This window comes from Colossoma macropomum, unplaced genomic scaffold (assembly GCF_904425465.1).
Source record: "Colossoma macropomum unplaced genomic scaffold, Colossoma_macropomum, whole genome shotgun sequence".
Lineage (NCBI taxonomy): Eukaryota > Metazoa > Chordata > Actinopteri > Characiformes > Serrasalmidae > Colossoma > Colossoma macropomum.
This window is the reverse complement of record NW_023494802.1, coordinates 33,419,739-33,438,383: the sequence shown is the minus strand read 5'-3', so window position 1 is coordinate 33,438,383 and position 18,645 is coordinate 33,419,739. Positions and strand designations below refer to the sequence as shown.

General features: G+C 38.7%; 1 protein-coding gene across 1 annotated transcript in view; it reads right to left on the bottom strand.

The window, feature by feature from the left end:
• Positions 1-3,917: 3,917 nt before the first annotated feature.
• syt6a (synaptotagmin VIa) overlaps positions 3,918-18,645 on the bottom strand; it is a 28,480-nt gene continuing 13,752 nt past the window's right edge. Inside the window, exons 3-6 of the mRNA XM_036592145.1 lie at positions 15,410-15,530; positions 12,999-13,170; positions 5,854-6,004; positions 3,918-5,398 (exon numbers count right to left, since the gene is read on the bottom strand). Coding sequence (XP_036448038.1) covers positions 5,327-5,398; positions 5,854-6,004; positions 12,999-13,170; positions 15,410-15,530 — 516 coding nt within the window. The 3' untranslated portion in view covers positions 3,918-5,326. The remainder of the gene's footprint in view (positions 5,399-5,853; positions 6,005-12,998; positions 13,171-15,409; positions 15,531-18,645) is intronic.

Sequence of the window (18,645 nt, the reverse complement as noted above, 5' to 3'; positions counted from 1 at the left end):
AACTTTTTATGAGAAATTTCTGTGCATGCAAGTTTAAGCTCAACGTTTTACACCCCAATTCTCTTTTGAACGACTCTCATTTCTCAAATGAATGTTTGAGGGGGAACTGAAGTGCAAGAAATGAAGAAACTGAACCGCAGGGATGTAACTAGAGCTTTTAAAATGGGGTGGCTAGGTAGAACCCAGAAATTTATTTATTATTATTTATTTGGTGGCACCCAGCTGGGAAAATACTAAATAAAATAGTGTTAATGTATTCAAATTACATAAAAAAATTATGCATTGTTTTTCTTTTGGTCATAATCTAAATCTCTCCATCATTTCCACATGAAAAAATATTACAGCAATACAACTGTTGCCAAAAGTAAACTGAAAAACAAGACTGTGTTTAACATATTTCACTCAATCATGAGGAAAGTATGTATTTGAATCAAGTAAATTAAACACCACTTTTTTCAGTGCACAGCACTAGTTATTAATTTAGACTGCCTTCGCTACTATCTAATCTAATAATCAAAAAGCTTCAGAAATTCTCACTTTCCATAACTGGGGTGGCCAGAAAGGTGGCCATGCTTCATTCCAGGGGAAAAACTGGCCACCCCCGGCCACCCCTTGGCTATGCCCCTGCTAAACCGACAGCTTTATTTTTTCATGTTTGAATTCCAACAGCTTTATTACAAATGCAAATCTCAATACAAAATTGGAAAGTAGTTGAATTTACAGGAGAAAGAGGCTGAGAAACCACACAGACCATGAAGTAATTTATACCCATTTCACAGATTTCACTGTATCAAAAACAGTATCTACAGAAATTAACTGAGCTTTTGTTTCTGTTCTGTGTCCAAAATTCTTTTCCAGTCTACCTAAATACAACATTTTTGGCTGTACTGCTCCATGTGTTACCTCTTTATGAGAAACATCTGCTTATGCAAGTTTAAGCTCAACTTTTCACAGCATCAACTATTTTGTTGCACCAGTCTGAATACTGCTCTCTACATTCGAGTTGCAACACTTTATCTACTGGGAAAATTTAAATCTTACAGCTTTCTTCATTTCACTCCTTTTCTTTTGACTAAGTTTCATGTCTCAAATGAGTGTATGATGGGCAACTGGAGTGCAAGAAATGAAACGACTGAACTGACAGCTTTATTTTCTCATGTTTGAAATACAAGAACAGTTGTTCAACAGTTGTATTACAAGTACAAATCTTCAATATAAAATTGGAAAGTCGTTAAATTCACAGGAGAAAGAGGCTGAGAAACCACACAGACCATGAAGTAATTTGTACCCATTTCACAGATTCCACTGTACAACAGGAACACATTGTGTCTATATTGTCTGAGCCTGAGGACATCATAAACATTGTTAGAACAGGTAGGAACCAAAAAACGGTACATCAAGTCAAGTCAAGTCATCAAGTTACCTGGAGTTATTCATGTGTCTGCCAAAATATTCAATTCATTTAATCACATAGAAATGTGTAAACCTCAACAACTGTAATGTAATGGAGGATGAGTTCTAACGTGAAGCCCAAGTGTTGTATTTATTTCCAGACTGTAGCATCTGGAATTTGTGGACTTCAGGGAACATTCTAGACCCTAGAGCACTATCCACCATATTTAGGCAGAAGCATCTGAGACCATGTTGGATGACACGCTCTGCAGCCTCAGGTATGTCCATCAGGATTGATGTCTCATAGGTCTTCGGCAGATGTTAAGTTCATCGGAGTCCAGTGTGCTCCCCAATGTTCCTCTTTGATTTAAAACTCACAGGGCAGTACCAGGATGACCGGGACTAATGCAGTTCCCATGCATTCTCCACTCCACTCCAGGTTCTCTGCCAGTAAGTAAAATAGCTTTTTAAGCATGTAAGAATGTCTGGAGTAACTCTTCTCACACTCATAGATACCACACTATGGTGTAGAACAGAGAAAAAACAAAAATAGCATCTTACTATATTAGATTATTGTATGAATAACATGGAAACAAAGGGAAAAGATCAGCTATTATCATGGAAAAGGTCAACTTCGAAGCACAAAGACCAGTATAATGGCAATTTCCATTTTTTTTTCCTTTAAATAAAAATAAGATCATAGCTTTAAATATTCTGAAGAACAGATTCAGTTCTGAGCACTGCCTCAAAACACTTATGACACCAACCATCTCAAAAACCAGTTGACGGGACACGTACAAAATACATTTGCCTGACTGGACAGCTATTACTAAATAAAATCCTTAGACCTTTTTTTTTTTGCTTTAGATTCCTCTGTATTGCATGTTTTCATGTAGCTACAACTGTTATCCTTCACTGCTGGGTGTTCTTATTACATTTTGTAATGTTTAACTGTAATGGTTGATAATGCACTCATTACACATTCATAAGCACACTATGAACAGGACATAATAGCATTATAATGAATTATGCACTTGCTTTTTCTTGAAGCATTCCTGCAGAATTAAATTATTAAGATGTAAACAAAGTCATTTAGAGGGGTGTGATGTAAAATGATGCACTGTAGAGAACCTTCACATTGGTGGTGATGGGAACCAGGGGTTTCAATATCTACAATGCAAATATAGTCATTTTATTAAATACATAAAGGATCAGTGAACCTACATGTGTCGTATGAGTTTTTATAGGTAATGTTAATGATGGTAAAGAATGGTAAATCTAAAAAAAAACAGTTTTCTTTGGGGACTATTTTGCCGTACAACACCCTGCAGGTTTCTCTCCACCATGAATGCATTGAAAAAGATAAGTTTTAGGCCAAAGGCTTATTTCAAAACTATTGTGAAACAGTGTCTCAGTTATCAGGCAGTGTGTTTGTTACCATTTCATGCAATAACTTTCCTGATGTAGCTTTCAGAGGCATTTAACTCTTCAGAGACCTGGTTCCTATCACCATCACTGTGAAAAAATCTGAGTCATAAGCCCCTCTGAATCACTTTGTTTACATCTCAGTGATTTACTTTTAAACCGTCTGTCGAATTTCCCCTTTAAACCTTTAAACTTATTAAACTTCCTCCAATTTTTCAAAATTTCTGCATAGCTCAATCTTGGAGATGTAAACAAAGTGATTCAGAGTGATGTGAAACTGACCATCTCAGCTCTGTCCCAATGTCTTATAAGGCCATAATACAAATACAGCACTTTTCTTTACTATCCCAAATGAGCAGTGAACCCACACGTCCTGAGTTTTTAAGTTCTGCAAGTACATCATTGCCATGAATAGTTTAAATTAAATATGTTTTAAGCCGAAAGCTTATCTCAAAACTGTCAGAAAACAATGTGTCAGACATCAGGCAACGTATTTATAATCATTTCATGTAATAGCTTCCTGTCGAGTAGCTTTTAGAGACATTTGACACTTCTGGTTTTTAAGAGAACTGTCGTGAGCATTTCTCTACAAGGGAGCATTTCAGATCAGACCACTCTGAATGACTTTGTTCACATCTTAATGATTTAATTATGTAGAAATTTGAAAAAAATTGAAAAAACAATTCACCTTTAACTGAGAATTATATTACTATTTCTCATTTAGTGTCCAAAGAACAGAAATACTGTGTCTAGCTAAGTGGGCAGCAGCCATGCTGTTGTTACAGCAACAATGAACAAATCTCTCATTATCCATAGTGCTTGTTTGTTATGTTCCTGGCAGACTGCATAGTGTTTTCTGTCTCAGTCTACTTTTACGAAGTCTTATAATGCTTTAATATCCTTCTAGTGTGCTCATATATGTTGTCGCTGTAGGAACAAAACCAAAATAGTAACTTTACAGGAGAAGGCGAAACATTCTCACTTTTCAATGTAAGTTAATGTAAAGAGATTTTATTCAAAGCAGTTTTGGGCCATTTCTGTCAGTTCACTCACCATGAAATGTTCACACAATGTAAAGGACGGGTGGTATTTTTGAATAATGTCAAAAAACGACAAAAATGGAAATAAAAGGTTTTGTTCCGGCAGCGATGATGCACAGTATGTTACAGGCGATGAGTTAATGCAGGTAACTCATTGTTTAAGTGTTTAAATTCATACTTAATAATAGTTGCCCAGAAATGTTGCACACTGAATATTTCTTTGATACATTTCTTGTGTATGTTTTAAATCCAGCCGTATTGTTCGTTTTTCCCACTGTACAACAGCAATTCATTTTGTGCTCTCACAGTTTCAGCTAACTAACTGATGACAGTGGTGTGTTACAGTACAGTTGAAGTGGACAGTAGAATAAGTGACAGTAAATGACTGAACAACCTTTTGACAACTTTCCAGCTACAACCAGCAACACAATGAAGTCCAGAAACCGATAACAGCAAATGGAAAAGTGAGTAAAACCTGTTCAGTAGCACATTTTTTAAACAAAAAGTGTTAGTTAAAGAAAGATCAATGCTAACACAAAAAGATGTTACATCTAATCACTTTGAACCTCAAATGCCCAAGATATAACTACATAAATTAAAATTATACAGGTAAATGTATAGTATTCCATTCATGTACAAATATATTCACCAAAGACTTCAAGCCTACAAGTCTTGCTTGGACAGGTCCTTCAAGGGTAAGGAAAGCACTTGAGATCATTGTGCTGTGCTGAAATTGGCAAATGCCTCTTTTTATGACATACTAACACCATTTCTTATAACAACATCAACAAACTCGAGACAGGTAAGTTTTAAAAGTAAAAGTCTCCACTATGTGTACTCGAGAGGAGAGGAAGTGGTTCGTTCATGACATAACAAGTGGAGGTCCCATCTCTTCCTCTGCCATCAGCCCTCAGTGCTATGAAGCTTTGATTGAGTCCTTTTTCTTTAGTCAGCTGTGCTTTAGCTGGGCCCATTCTTCCCTACACCACCCAGACCCTCGGCTCTATGCGATAAGCTGTTCCACCTTTCAAACAACGTGCTCCGAGTGATCATCAAAGAGCTGCTCCCATCTGCGCGCGCAGCTCCTCTGAGAATGCCGCGGTCAGATTTCATTCACCTCGCTTCTGGAGATACTCTTCAAAATGTGGAAAAAAGGGAAAGTCCTTCTGCTAACAAAACCATGCTGTACCAAAAGGCCTGGCCTCTTCAGAGCACATGAGGTGTAATAACTCCGGGTGCGCAAGGCCCCCAAGAACTGATGGGAAAATCAGCTTTTGAGTGAGTCCAACTCCAGAGACGCTAGACAAACACTGCAGGAAACTGATCACAGATCAGCGCTTGGGAGCCACTGTCAAGGAAAACCTGGAGACGGCTGTTGTTTTCTGTTTTTTTGTTCTTTTTTTTTTCTTTTCCTTGAGCACACAGACAGTCGGGGAAAGGGGGGCCTCCTGGTGAACATGTGGTTCTGCTCAAGGGCTGGCGGGGGCTTTAGGGGAGGGGCAAGACCCCTGACTGTCAAAACTAGCTGTCCTGGTTTTCCACTAGAAAAGAAAACACGTACAACAGCAAATCAGTGAGGAACAAAACATAAGAACTGAAGTGATTTCAGTGATTCCCCATAAGAAAAGAGGCTGTAAATAGGACAGGATTACCCCCACCAAGCATTCCTGTGATTACCATGTTGGAACAGATCGGAAAGAAGATAACATCCCCTATGTCTATATTTAAATCAGCATTATCATACTTCCCTGATGAATTATTCATACTGCAAAGCAGAAGTTTGGCGAAGAGTCAAGAGGGATGTGAAGATTTTCAAAGAGCTGGCAATCAGCATCGGGGTGGATTTGAAAGATTAGATTTTCGTTGGAATACATTTCTTATTACTCAGTGTAAACACTGAATTACAAAGTTAATCATGTTTCCACCCCTCTGAGGCTCGGCTGTGTTTGTTTAAGCCTACAGTATTTTCTTATGTGGAGATTAAAAAGCGACTAACCTCTTTTTCTGATTTCTTGGGCTCCAGAAGGGGGTGCCAGTGTGCAATGGGTTTGCGGGGGTATGCCAGCATTTCGTTCCAGTGGTCTCGGCCCAGTCCCTCGGCTCCACACCCGACACGGTTCACGCCAATGATTTCGTTATGACCCACCCTGAAGATAAAGGGTGTTTAGCTTTACCTTTGCCGTACGGTACCGTGCAAAACTCAGAGATCCTTCATTTATTTGATTTCCAGTCAAAACGAACATTAAGTACAAGTTATTGAGGAGTTTTCTGAGGAGATTAAATATACACCCGGAAGGAGAAAGTCAGAGAATAATAAGTGGAAAATCAGGAGTTTCCTAAATTGGAGTTAAAATTGGGACTACTTGAAAATTCAACCAACTTTTAAGACTGAACTTTGGAGGTGTGGAAAAATATCCCCGCAGGTTTCTTTAAAAACCTGAAAGCAAGTCTCCTGAAAAGAATAAAAATTGAAATAAAGGCAAAGGGTGGACATACAAAATGCTGAAAAAATATGTTATATTTACTTGTTGAGTCTCCTGTGTAATTTTCAATTAAATATTTGTTTTCCACTTTTCTTCCTGATTCTGAAAAATGAAAAACGTGTATTTTGACTACAAATTAAATCAATGAAGTCACTGACTTTTGCACAGTACTGAATATCCATTCAAGCTAGGTCACATCCTGGATCTTGTCATCACTAAAGGTTTAAAAACAAAGGTGTCTAAAATCTCGGATGTTTTCTTATCAGATCACTTCTGTATTTTCTTTCAAATCAATTTAGAAGTAAAGAAGAAAGTGCCTGAAAGTTATTTTAAACCACGTTACATTGACTCAGAAACAGTTGAAAAGTTTAAAACTGTTTATAATAGTTCAGCGAATACAGATACGACTCCATCCTGTAATGATCTAGTCTCCGATCTAAGTGCTAGATTACGGGAAAGCCTTGACCTTCTCGCCCCTATAAAAAGGAAGAAAAGTTCGCGCACTCTTAAAAATCCATGGATGAATGCGGAAATACGCCAACTTAAGAGAAATTGTCGTAAATCAGAGCGCTTATGGAGGAAAAATCCTTTTTGCCACTATAGACTGACTAATTAACCCTAACTTCTCTGCTACTGCGTTTATTGATGATTTATCTTCTAATATCTGTGAAGAGTTCGCAATTCATTTCCAAAATAAAATAGACCTGATAAGACAGGGTGTAGCTCAGCAGACGCGAACAAGCTCCTATAATGTTCCTGATAGGTCACCTACATAAGTAATCACATCTTTCTCTGTTATCAACTATGAGGAGCTCACAACTATTTTAAACAAAGTTCATCCACGTGTGATCTTGACCCTGTTCCTACTTCATTCCTTAAGATGGTTTTTGATTGTGTGCACAATGATGTTTTAACTATTGTAAATTATTCTCTGTCAACAGGTGTTTTTCCAGATGCTTTCAAAACTGCCCTGGTGAAGCCTCTGCTAGAAAAGAGTAGCATGGATCCTTCCATACTAAATCATTTTAGACCAATTTCAAACCTACCTTTTCTAAGTAAAGCCTTAGAATACGTATCTAATATCAAACAATTTATATGAGAAGTTTCAGTCAGGTTTTCGTTCTAACCATAGTACAGAGACAGCATTGATTCACGTTATGAATGACCTCAGCCTCAGCGATGATGCACAAAATCCTTCTATTTTGGTTATATTAGATCTTAGTGCAGCCTTTGATACTGTTGACCACAAGATTTTACTCCAGCATCTTGAATACTGGGTCGGCCCCTCAGGCATAGTTTTAGAATGGTTTAAATCATATTTAAGTAATAGGCATTTCATGGTTTCACTTGGAAATCATTCATCAAAATGATTTGCCGTTTCTTGTGGAGTCCCCCCAAGGTTCAGTCTTAGGGCCTTTGCTTTTCTCTTTGTACATGCTACCTCTAGCTGATGTTATTAGGAAACATAGTATAAATTTTCATGTTAGCTATGCTGACGACACCCAGCTATACATTTCTATTCCTTCTGAAGATCAAGACTCTGTAGACAGACTAATCAGCTGTGTGTCAGATATTTCTCAGTGGATGTCGCAAAATTTTCTACAATTAAATCATGAAAAAGCTGATTACTGATTGTTGGTACAGAAACTCAGAGAAAAATGATTTTTGAGAAACTTGGTTCTTTAGCTTCATCTACCAAGCCTGAAGTATGAAACCTGTGTGTGATCTTAGACTCTGAGCTCTGTTTTACCCCACATGTAAACTCGGTCACTAAAGTAGCTTTTTATCATTTAAGAAATATCGCTAAAGTTCGGCCTTTTCTCTCTCAGAGCGACGCAGAGAAACTTGTTCATGCATTTGTTACAAGCAGACTCGGCTACTGTAATGCTCTTCTTGAAGAAAACTACACATCCCTTACAACTTGTAAAAAATGCAGCAGCACGCATCGTAACAAAAACAAAAAAGAGAGATCACATCACTCCCATTTTGAAAGAACTGCACTGGCTGTCTGTATCATTCAGGATAGATTTCAAGGTTCTGCTACTAGTCTTTAAAGCTCAAAACAACCTAGCACCTACTTACATCACAGAGTGTCTGTCTGTTTATGTTCCAGCACGTAATCTAAGATCTGCAGATAGTGGCCTTCTACAGATACCCTCTGTAAAATACAGAAAACATGGAGAGGCCTCTTTCAGTTATTATGCTTCTAAACTGTGGAACTCAATTCCACCTTTTATTAGACAGTCAAGCTCAGTGCTCACTTTTAAGAAGCAACTAAAAACGTATCTCTTTAAATTAGCATTTAACTAAAACTGAATGTCTCGTGGTGTTTATCTTGTAATTTAATCTTCTTTCATTTTCTTCTGATTCTAATTAAGTACTAATGATCTTTTCTATAACTATGTTTTATCACCTGTCTGTAAAGCACTTTGAGCTGCCATCGACATGAAAAGTGCTATATAAATAAAATTATTATTATTATTATTATTATTATTATATATTTTATTGACACAATGCATTATATATCAGAGCCAAAAACAACAGGAATGCGATTTAGGGAGATTTGAAAATTTCATGATGACTGGACCAATAGAAATTCTCCAAAATTATGTTTTACATAAACTTACATTTAAAGCTAAGAACATTTTTGCCATCTAGTGTAAAGTTATTATTTTGGAGATATATGTTTTTATGTGGACAGCAGCGATATGCTTTAAATACAAAAAAAGACAGTCGGTAATCAGCCATATTTAGCAAGACATATTTAGCGTCTTAAGTTTGTTTCTTTAGTTTTGCACTGGAAGAGCATCGCATGGCTTTTCCCCTTCTACTTAGTTTACTTTACGTGAAGTTTAACCTGAGCGTATGGAATTTAAAGTAAATGCTGACGTGCTTTGGAATTTCATCTTGCTTCTCTATGACTCACTACAGTAAAACAACTAAGCGAAAGTGACTGAATATTACCCTAGAGCAGCTAACTCTAGACCTGGAACATTTAGATACAGCTTAAGTGTCCCAACTGTTTAGATGAGTTCAATTACGAAAATTGTGAAAATCTAAAACTACATGGTTTTCCAGAGGCATCTGTAGCTGAATTCCAGAGTGTCTCCACTATGGCATAAAACGCCTCGTTTCTATTATAATGATAGAAAACACCTCATTACGCACATGTTTGCAGCAACATCTGTTAAAATGGTGGGTGAAGTAGCTTCTGAAGATCTTGGTTTATTCAGTATTATATATTTTGAAAAGCATATAAACCAAAAATTGTATAGAAAGTAGGTCTAAGCTGAGTAGACCACGTATATTAGCTGGGGGGGTGGGGTGTGATAAAATTAATAATCATGTTTTTTATCTAGAAAATATTGCACTTATTATTTTTAGATACTGCCCACTCCTATTGCAGTGTTAGCTGTTTACTACTGTCAGCAATAGGCTATAGCCTGATGTTATAACATTGCGAGACATTAGCATGTTTGTAAAATGTAATTTTCATAAGTAGATTATCTACTTTTCCACAGGCCTCACTGTTATAGACCCCATGTTTGTGCACAAGATGATGATGATGTTATAACACAGGTGATCTGGAAAATACTTAATTCACGCTAGTCATAGCTTAATAAGATGCGTAATTGGCAGCCAGTTAATTGCCAACTACTAGCCTGAGGTTTAATAAGAACTTTACGAGAGCATTATAATACCGTCTATACTGATTTGTTATTATCTCTTTTACTGCATTTGTAACCCTACAGAAATAAAGGTTATATTTATGTTATGTACAGTTGTATGCACAAGTCTGGACACCCTGGTCAAATTACATGTTTTGTTGATTTTTGAAGTGATCTGCACTGAATATGTATATTAAAAAATACTGGACATCAGCAGCAGCCAAAAACTCCCATATTGGTACTGATTATACACCAATTATATCTGATTATACAGGAAAGCATTGTTTAGCAGGGCATAAATGCAATCATATCTTGGAACCATTTTCAAGACCAAGCAGTTGACCCATTCATGTTCAAATTGGGGACCAGTCAAAACCAGTGTTTGTGGGAAAACTCCAAAGACACTGAAAACTGAAGTCCATTTAGAAAGACCTATAGCCTATAGTGACTTGCTGCAACATGCTACTGCTTCTCCTTAAGTCAGAATCCATCTCATCATCTGAAATGCAAAGCACATGAAACTCTCCAGATGCCGCTTGCTCTTTTGCCGTGCTGTGTGGTGCCCACATTTGAGACCAAACAGCACTCAAGCCTGGGGACTGTAATAGCGTTTTAACTGCAATAGAAGCAGGGACTCCCCGCTGCTCCTGCTCACTCTGTGTTCCTCAGCCTTCCGACTCCTGACCTTTTCCTCTCTCTGACTGCATGGCGTGCCTCATGTGCAAGCACAAGGTTTCAGTGTGTGTGCCATACTAAGATCTGTCTCGCTCGCTCCCTCTCTCGCTCTTTCTCTGAGAGTCTCAGGGATGCTCAGCCTCTGACTAGAGGCATTATCTCTTTTGAACACAACAAAATAAAAGGTCACAGCGCATGTTAAGTCTGAGCACGACAATACGCTAAGCGCACTAAACCAATACACTACAGCTAATAAATTATAAGGTTATCGAGCTTTGAGTGCAAAATACAGACAATAATAAAGAATACTGAAGTAATATACCCTCTGTAGATTATAAGCCATTTTGGAGACATGATGCCAGATAAAATGTAAAGCCTTAACTGTCAGTTATTGCCAGTAGTAACAAAAGCATGCTGTAATCTGATATTAATGCTGGCTTTACATGGTGAAACTTACATGCAATATTGTGAGTTGCCTAAAACATAATTTCTGAACAACCTGACAGTTAGGCTGCATTCAACGACATTTTGATATCCGTCAAAACGCACAGATACACATTACTCGTTTGTTCATGCGCATGTAAAAGCTTGTTTTTGAAGCCAAAAAAGGCACGCTAGTTTCAATCAAATGGGTTGCCATCGTACTGAACCTTTAGAGCTGGATTTTACAGCTCTGCATGTAAGTTGACAGCTGTCATTCATGTGTCCTCCTACACCTTTTCTTTCTCCACAATAACAGCAAGCTAACAAAAAATAATAAGCAGTGGCAAAGCAGTCGTTTAACAGTTGTTTGTGTTAGCTGGCTAGTTAATGCAGCTGGTTACAGAAACTTTAGCTTTGACAAACTCACATTTATTAGGATGGCTCAGGAAGCTGGCAAAATCCTTGAGCCAGTCAGGGGTGGGGGGTGGGGGGTCTCTGTTTTTACCACACAGTGTTATCGTTGTTTTGATTGGCTGTTTCATAAAACTTGTTTCACAAAGTTGAGCAACCTGCAACTGTTGCAGCTGAGTTTCAAGTGAGTTGCAGGACACTTTACATTATGCAGCTCAAGCAACTTGAGACTTACACTCGTAAGCCAGAGATTCGACACTTGACTCAGACGAGAGACTCGACTTGGACACACAGCCAGAGACTCAAGATTTGACTCTGGCTTGAACATGGGAGACTCAAGACTAGACTCACAAACAACAGACTCCAGACCTGACTTGGACTCTCACAGCAAAGACTCAAGACTCTACTTGAGACTCAGGACTCACATCGCAGTAACTCAACACTACACTCGGATGCACATGCAAGAAACGTGAGATTTGACTCAGAGTCACACTTCAGAGACTCGAAACCTGACTCGGACTTGCACACTAGAGATTCAACATTTGACTCAGAATTGCACATCAGAGACGCAAGATTGGACTCGCAAAAAACTTCAGACACAACTCACACGCTAGATATTTGGCACCTGACTCATACTTATGCCCGAGACTCGAAACTACACTTGAACACGCATGCCAGAGACTTGAGACCTGACTCAGACTCACACTGCAGAGACTCAAAACTTGGCTCGGACTTGCATGCTAGAGATTCAACATTTGACTCAGAATTGCACAATAGAGACTCAAGACTAGACTAAGACTCGCAAAGAAATCGAGATGCAACTCATACGCTAGATATTTGACTCTTGACTTATACTCAAGTCTGACACTCGAGACAACACTCAAACTTGCTTGCCAAAGACTCAAGACTCAACATGGACTTACATGCCAGAGACTCAAGACTGCACTCAGACTCACATGCCAGAGATTTGAGACTTGACTCAGACTCACACTCCAGAGACTCGAAACTCGGCTCGGACTTGCATGCTAGAGATTTGACTCAAAATTGCACATCAGAGACGCAAGACTAGACTGGGTCTCTCAAAGAAATCGAGACACAACTCACACGCTAGATATTTGGCACCTGACTCATACTCATACCCGAGACTCAAGGCTACACTTAAACTTGCATGCCAGAGACTCAAGCCTCGACATGGACTTACATGCCTGAGACTTAAGACTAGACTTGGATTTGGATGCCTGAGACTTAAGGCTAGACTTAGACTTGCATGCCTGAGACTCAAGACTACATTAGGACTCGCATGCCAGAGACTCAAAACATGACTCGGACTTGCACGCTTGATATTTAACATGTGACTCGGACTAACAAGCCAGTGATGTGAAACTAGACTCTGATCTGCAGCCCAGAGACTCGAGACCCAACTCAGACTTGCATGAAGCGACTTGTGAACATATCTGCTTATCTGAGCCTGACATGCGTACAGGTCATAGTCCATGACAGAGATGTGCAGGCTGACTTGGTCCATGCTCTCTGGAGGAATGTCGAAAATTATGGCTTCGTTGTAGGTGGGGTTCAGTGTGTTCTTTTTGATGGTGGTCTTCTTCTTCTTCAAACGTTTCCCATCACAAATGAGAGACACTTTTACGTAGGGATCTGTGGAAAAAAAGAAAACAAGTTTACCATGACTTAGCGTTTAAAAAGACAATCAGCAGTTCAGCCATCTGGTTATTTATAGGCCTATGGAACCCACAGCCCATTAATTAGTCTAGCAAAGTATATACAGTCTGTCTGGTCAGGAAATGAGTAATGGGACATTCTTTATGTGACGTGATAGCTGTGGGTGGGACTTTTCATGTTTTAGTAAAAGAAGAGAAAAGCACCCTCTAGGAAATAAGCCAGTCCACAAATTCTGGGCAAATATGGAAACTTCATTTTGAATGTGTGCATTGGCAGGCTGGCTGGTGGGAGTGCAGAGCACTATGACTAAACAGGATGGCACCCAGACTAATACCTCTGAATCAGGTTGACTTGTGTAGAGTCTAACACAGCAGGTTTACGTATCATATGACGCACATTTCCTATGTCAGTAACTTTAAGTGGCCTGAAAATAAGCACTGGGGGCATTCGCTGCCAATGCGTCATCCTAGCATTCAAGGGGAGCCGTCGAGATTGAACGCTTTAATGGACCAAACAGAACAACGGCCCACTGTAACTACCACATACTGATTTCCAACTTTACCAATCACTTGGAGATTTGAATGATATATTATTTGTATGTCAGTACATTATTCAAGCACAGACTACTCCTAGACTGAGCGGAACAAATGAGAAGGGGTTTACTCTAGCACCAGAAATGCTTTGGGCACACTTTAATAGCTAAGGTTTACTGCATGTGAATTCAATTTGCCAGCCATGCGAAACATTTACTTTTCGGCTGTGTCTACTGTGTAAAAGCCCAGCGCCAGTTTAAGCTGTGATGTTATGAAACATTCACTTTTCGTTTTCATCATTTTGAGCTCATTTTGAATGTCACGTTGTGTTTGCTCATAGCGCATTATTTTAATGATGTTTGAAAACACCAGAATAGAATTTGCCCTATTTGAATATTGTCACTGGAGTGCTGCCAATAAATGAATATGCTGTCAAAAGTGGATTTAGAAAACTACATTTTTCACATTACACACTGCTAATGATAGGGTACTGCAGTCAGAGTGGTTGTTAATAGATTCAAGGAGCATAAATAACACATTTAATATAGAGGAATTATAGTTCTCCTATATTTCAATGTATTAAAGACATTTTAAGACAGCTATAGTAGGCCTAGGTGACTGCAGAGGAACATTTAATAACACTGGTGGTGCTTTATACCCCTTTGAATCTGATGATTTCGACCATGTTGCAAGAGTATTCAAAGAGAACTCAGAAAGAGAACTTGATGAAGGACAAGTCTTCTGAGAATGTAAATGAATGATCTACTATTGTCACCGTATCTGCCTCAGTATAATGCTATTGTCACCATATCTTCCTCAGTATAATGCTATTATCACCATATCTGCCTCAGTATAATGCTATTATCACCATATCTTCCTCAGTATAATGTTATTGTCACCATATCTTCCTCAGTAAAATGCTATTATCACCATATCTGCCTCAGTACAATGCTGATTTTGAATTTGAGAGCTAAACATCAAGCCGGACCTTCTTTGTTAGCGTGTGCATTTTATGTTAATATGTAAAGACGTATAACGTAGATCGAAAAACCCATAAAATCTGACCCGACACCTCTGACTTTTGAACTATACACCACATTGTAGCATGTTTTTTTCTACAGACTCATTAATGATACATATTTTGTAATGTTTTATACTATCTTACTGTTAAAACAATGGATTTTGATGAGGCATTACTAAGCTGCTAGGTTATGGTAGAGTAAAGTGTGAGGAAGATTCTCAGCATTTTCTGTTTAGCATAAGTCTACCGATGGTTCAGATGAGCTGCAAAATTATGAAAACATAATAGTTATTGTTTTCTGACAGGAATCTATAGCTGAATTCCAGAGCACTCCAATATAAAAAAAAATCTAGCTTTTTAATATGTAGAGCATGTGGACATGGCTTTGGAACTTACTCATTTAGAGCACATGTAGTAGTCTAAAGTTTCTCCAGCAGAGGACGCTATTAGCACACAAGTCGCTTTTAAATGCACCATTTAAAGAAAGGAAACACAAATGTATATAACTTTCAAAACAAGATTTTTCAAAAAACACCTTGAGTATTACATCATTTAATGTGATTTTTCAACATGTTCATTAAATCAGTTGATGTCATTTTTAGATATCGCTCAGGCCTGAGCTCTAAAACACACAACTTATACAGGGTGTGATCAACACTACCTGAGTATCCAGTGATGTCCATGGCCTTGAGGTTCCTGCACTTGATAACAGTCAGAGTGAGTCTTCCTGCAGTAGGCAGGTAGCACAGCGAAAACATGATTTCTCCAAGGTCCACGCTCTCCTGTCAGACACACACATATACACACGTACGTGAGCACATCAAGATTATTTAAGGGTGGAAAAACTGAACAGACATGAAAAGCAAGAACCAACTTATTCAGTGACTACTGGAAAAACACGCTGCATTTGACACTGCACAACCGATTCATTCATACTTCACCTGCAAATACAGTACTGGACAATAATTAGAGACCATTATTGATTTTTTTAAATTTAGTACATATTTCTGAGAAGATCAGATATAAGATAATCCATTTGCATGAGGAAGAGGAAAGTCTAAGGAAGATAAGTGATAAAACAGGACTGGGAGAAAACTGGAGTTCAAAAAAATTATTAAAAGATACACAGAAAATGATTTTAACAACCAAGGAAGACCTGGTAGACCACCAAAGGCATTAGGCCATCTCTTCAGCTCTTGAAGTCCTAACGATAGGAGAGCTTGCTTATCTATGTCTGCCTAGATACTGCAGAGAAAAACAATTCCTGATTGGCAAACGTTCTGTTGTTATAAGAATTGAACCCTTTTGTTTCCAAAAGTGTAAAGCAAGTTTAGCACTGTATTACTTGTAGAGTTTAAATACAAGCATGATTCTATTGAATAAATATGAACTAAAAATTACAGACATGCATTTTTAGTCCCCAGACTAGGGGTCTAGAAGGCCCTGAGGGTTCCCCTCTGATTTTCTCCAATTCCTCAAAAATGAAAGCTTTAAGTGCTGTTTATCTGATGGTGACAGTTTTGGTGGGGGTACCATGGTTATGATGTCAAGTTTTTAACAATAGAGGAACCCTTTTGTTGCTATATAGAACCCTTTTCAAAAAGGTGCTATGTAGAACCATCTGCAGCACATTTTCCATCAATCTGAAGAACCATTTCACCGTGCAAATAACCCTTTAATCACGCAAATCATGTTAATGGTTCTATATAAAACACATTTTCTTTACTAAAGAACTCTTGAAGAACCATCTTTTTTAAGTGTGTAGGCTATGTATCTAGGAGGCATCTTGTATTTATGTACGATATAGACAATTCTGCACTTTTAATGCATTATGACCACATTTTTTCTCTACATATTACGCTGACATTTATAAGTTTGGTATGAGTTTCATAGTGACTGCAGGTGCTGAGGATTAGAGCAAAGCTGGAGCAGGCAGTTCCGTCTAATGTGACAATGGAAATCCTTTGAAAATCTTGGAGGAATTTGTTCACATCAATTCTTTCTTTATCTTGCACACTTTTGTGGGGGAAGTGAGGAGGAACTAGAAGTTCTCAACGTCGTTCTCATCATTAAAGCAGAAATGTCAATATTGCACATAGACTATTTACATTCAATACTGCCTATTTACTTGTTTACTTCTGTGCTAATGCAAGTTTCAATTCGAGACGGGTCAAATTCAGACACCAAGTATAACAACTCTGCGGTTCCTATGGATATGATTAGGCTCAGGGTCAAATGATTAGTCCTGGGAAACGTCTTGAAAGGGTATTTGTGGCTGTAGCTTGGCACTTCTGGCTGTGATGGCCGAGTTGAGTTTAATAAGCCGGTGACTCAGCGCTGAGGTCTAAGGGCTGGGCTGTTTGGACAGACATAGCCACTGCGGCCAATTAGCTGTTATGCTTCTCTAAGAAAAGATCCTCTCCTGGACACCACTCCAGCCGGCCGCTAATTAAACGTCAGCGCTCCCAAACGTTTCAGATCCGTCGTCGGGGTGCAGCCTCGGTGAATCCGCCGTCACTTTCCTCAAACCTAATCCAAGCCTGTCGGTTGGAGTCGGGTCAAACAAATGACGAAGACGTGAACCTGTGCGACAGCGACGGTTTTAGAGGCTGAGTCGGCCCACTCTGCCTGGATGCTAAAGAGCGTGGGATGAGGATATCTGGCCATAGCTCCTCAGTTCGTCTCATCCTCGCTACAGTATTAAGAGTGCCGGAAGTTCTAATCACTTTAAATGAGCCAGCTAAGCCGCTCGCTGATGGACAGGTCCCCTGATTCCACTCTTGTTGCGGCTTAACGTCTATCCGCACTCTAAGGTGATTTACTGCTACGCGCGGAGCAGTAATATCCAGGGACGCCGTTTAAAGCTGCTTGATGGAAGCCCCAAATGCCAGACTTGAGAATGAGTGCTTGTTTAAGACAATTGCCTAGAAAGTGCATTTCTCTTTTATAAAATATACTTATGTAGGAGTTATTGAATATTACTGCCGATTGCTGACTATCTAAGGCAAAGCATGCAGGAATGTTACCTCTGTACAACAACATACATATAGGAATTTCTTTAAAAAGGATAGTAAAAGCAAAAGAGGTTACTAGGCAATTACAAAGACTACAGTACTGGGCAAAAGACCATCCTTTTGTTATGCAATTTCCAGTTAAAAAGCCAATTAAGTACAAAAAAACGGGAAATTTATATGCAACAGAAGATTACACGAAAGTCCACTAAGTACTATTGTGTGCAAAAGTGTGCACCTCCAGTCAAATGACATTTTATTGATTTTCTAAGTGAAATTAAGTTAACACATCCTCTACAGAGAACACACAGCACATCATCAGAATATCAGCTCAAACATAGTTTCTGTGAACCAAGTTCATTACTGACCTTATCCTCCAGGGTTTTAGTATAGTGACCTATTAAATCATATGATGAGGGTGAACTCGTGGCAGACCCAGGAACAGAGTCCTCAAGTCTTCGAATACATTTCAAGCAAAATTGAAGCTATTTAGTGACTAAACCACGTGCCTGCTCTTGCAATAGCAAGAGAAAATGTGAAGCAACATTGTATTCTGGGCAAGATTGGGTGTTAAAACAATTTCTTTAGGCAAGATACCCAAGGTGACGCAGCTGGCAGCCAGATCTTTGAGAGGCTCGGTTTGCCTCTGGTTACAAAGATAATGGATATTGATTTGACAAGGTGTTTTTCTGCTGCTCTTGTTTTTGTTTTGTTTTTTTTGGTCAAGCGTGACAAAAAATGTCCCAAATAGTGTGTGAGGAAGCAACATGTGCTTTGAGCTTTTTAAGGCTGGAAATGCCAGACATATTAAGCTTCCCAGCTTGCCAATGAGATGATTCATGATGAAGCAGTCACTATAATGAACGTGAGGCCATCTAAAAGCTAT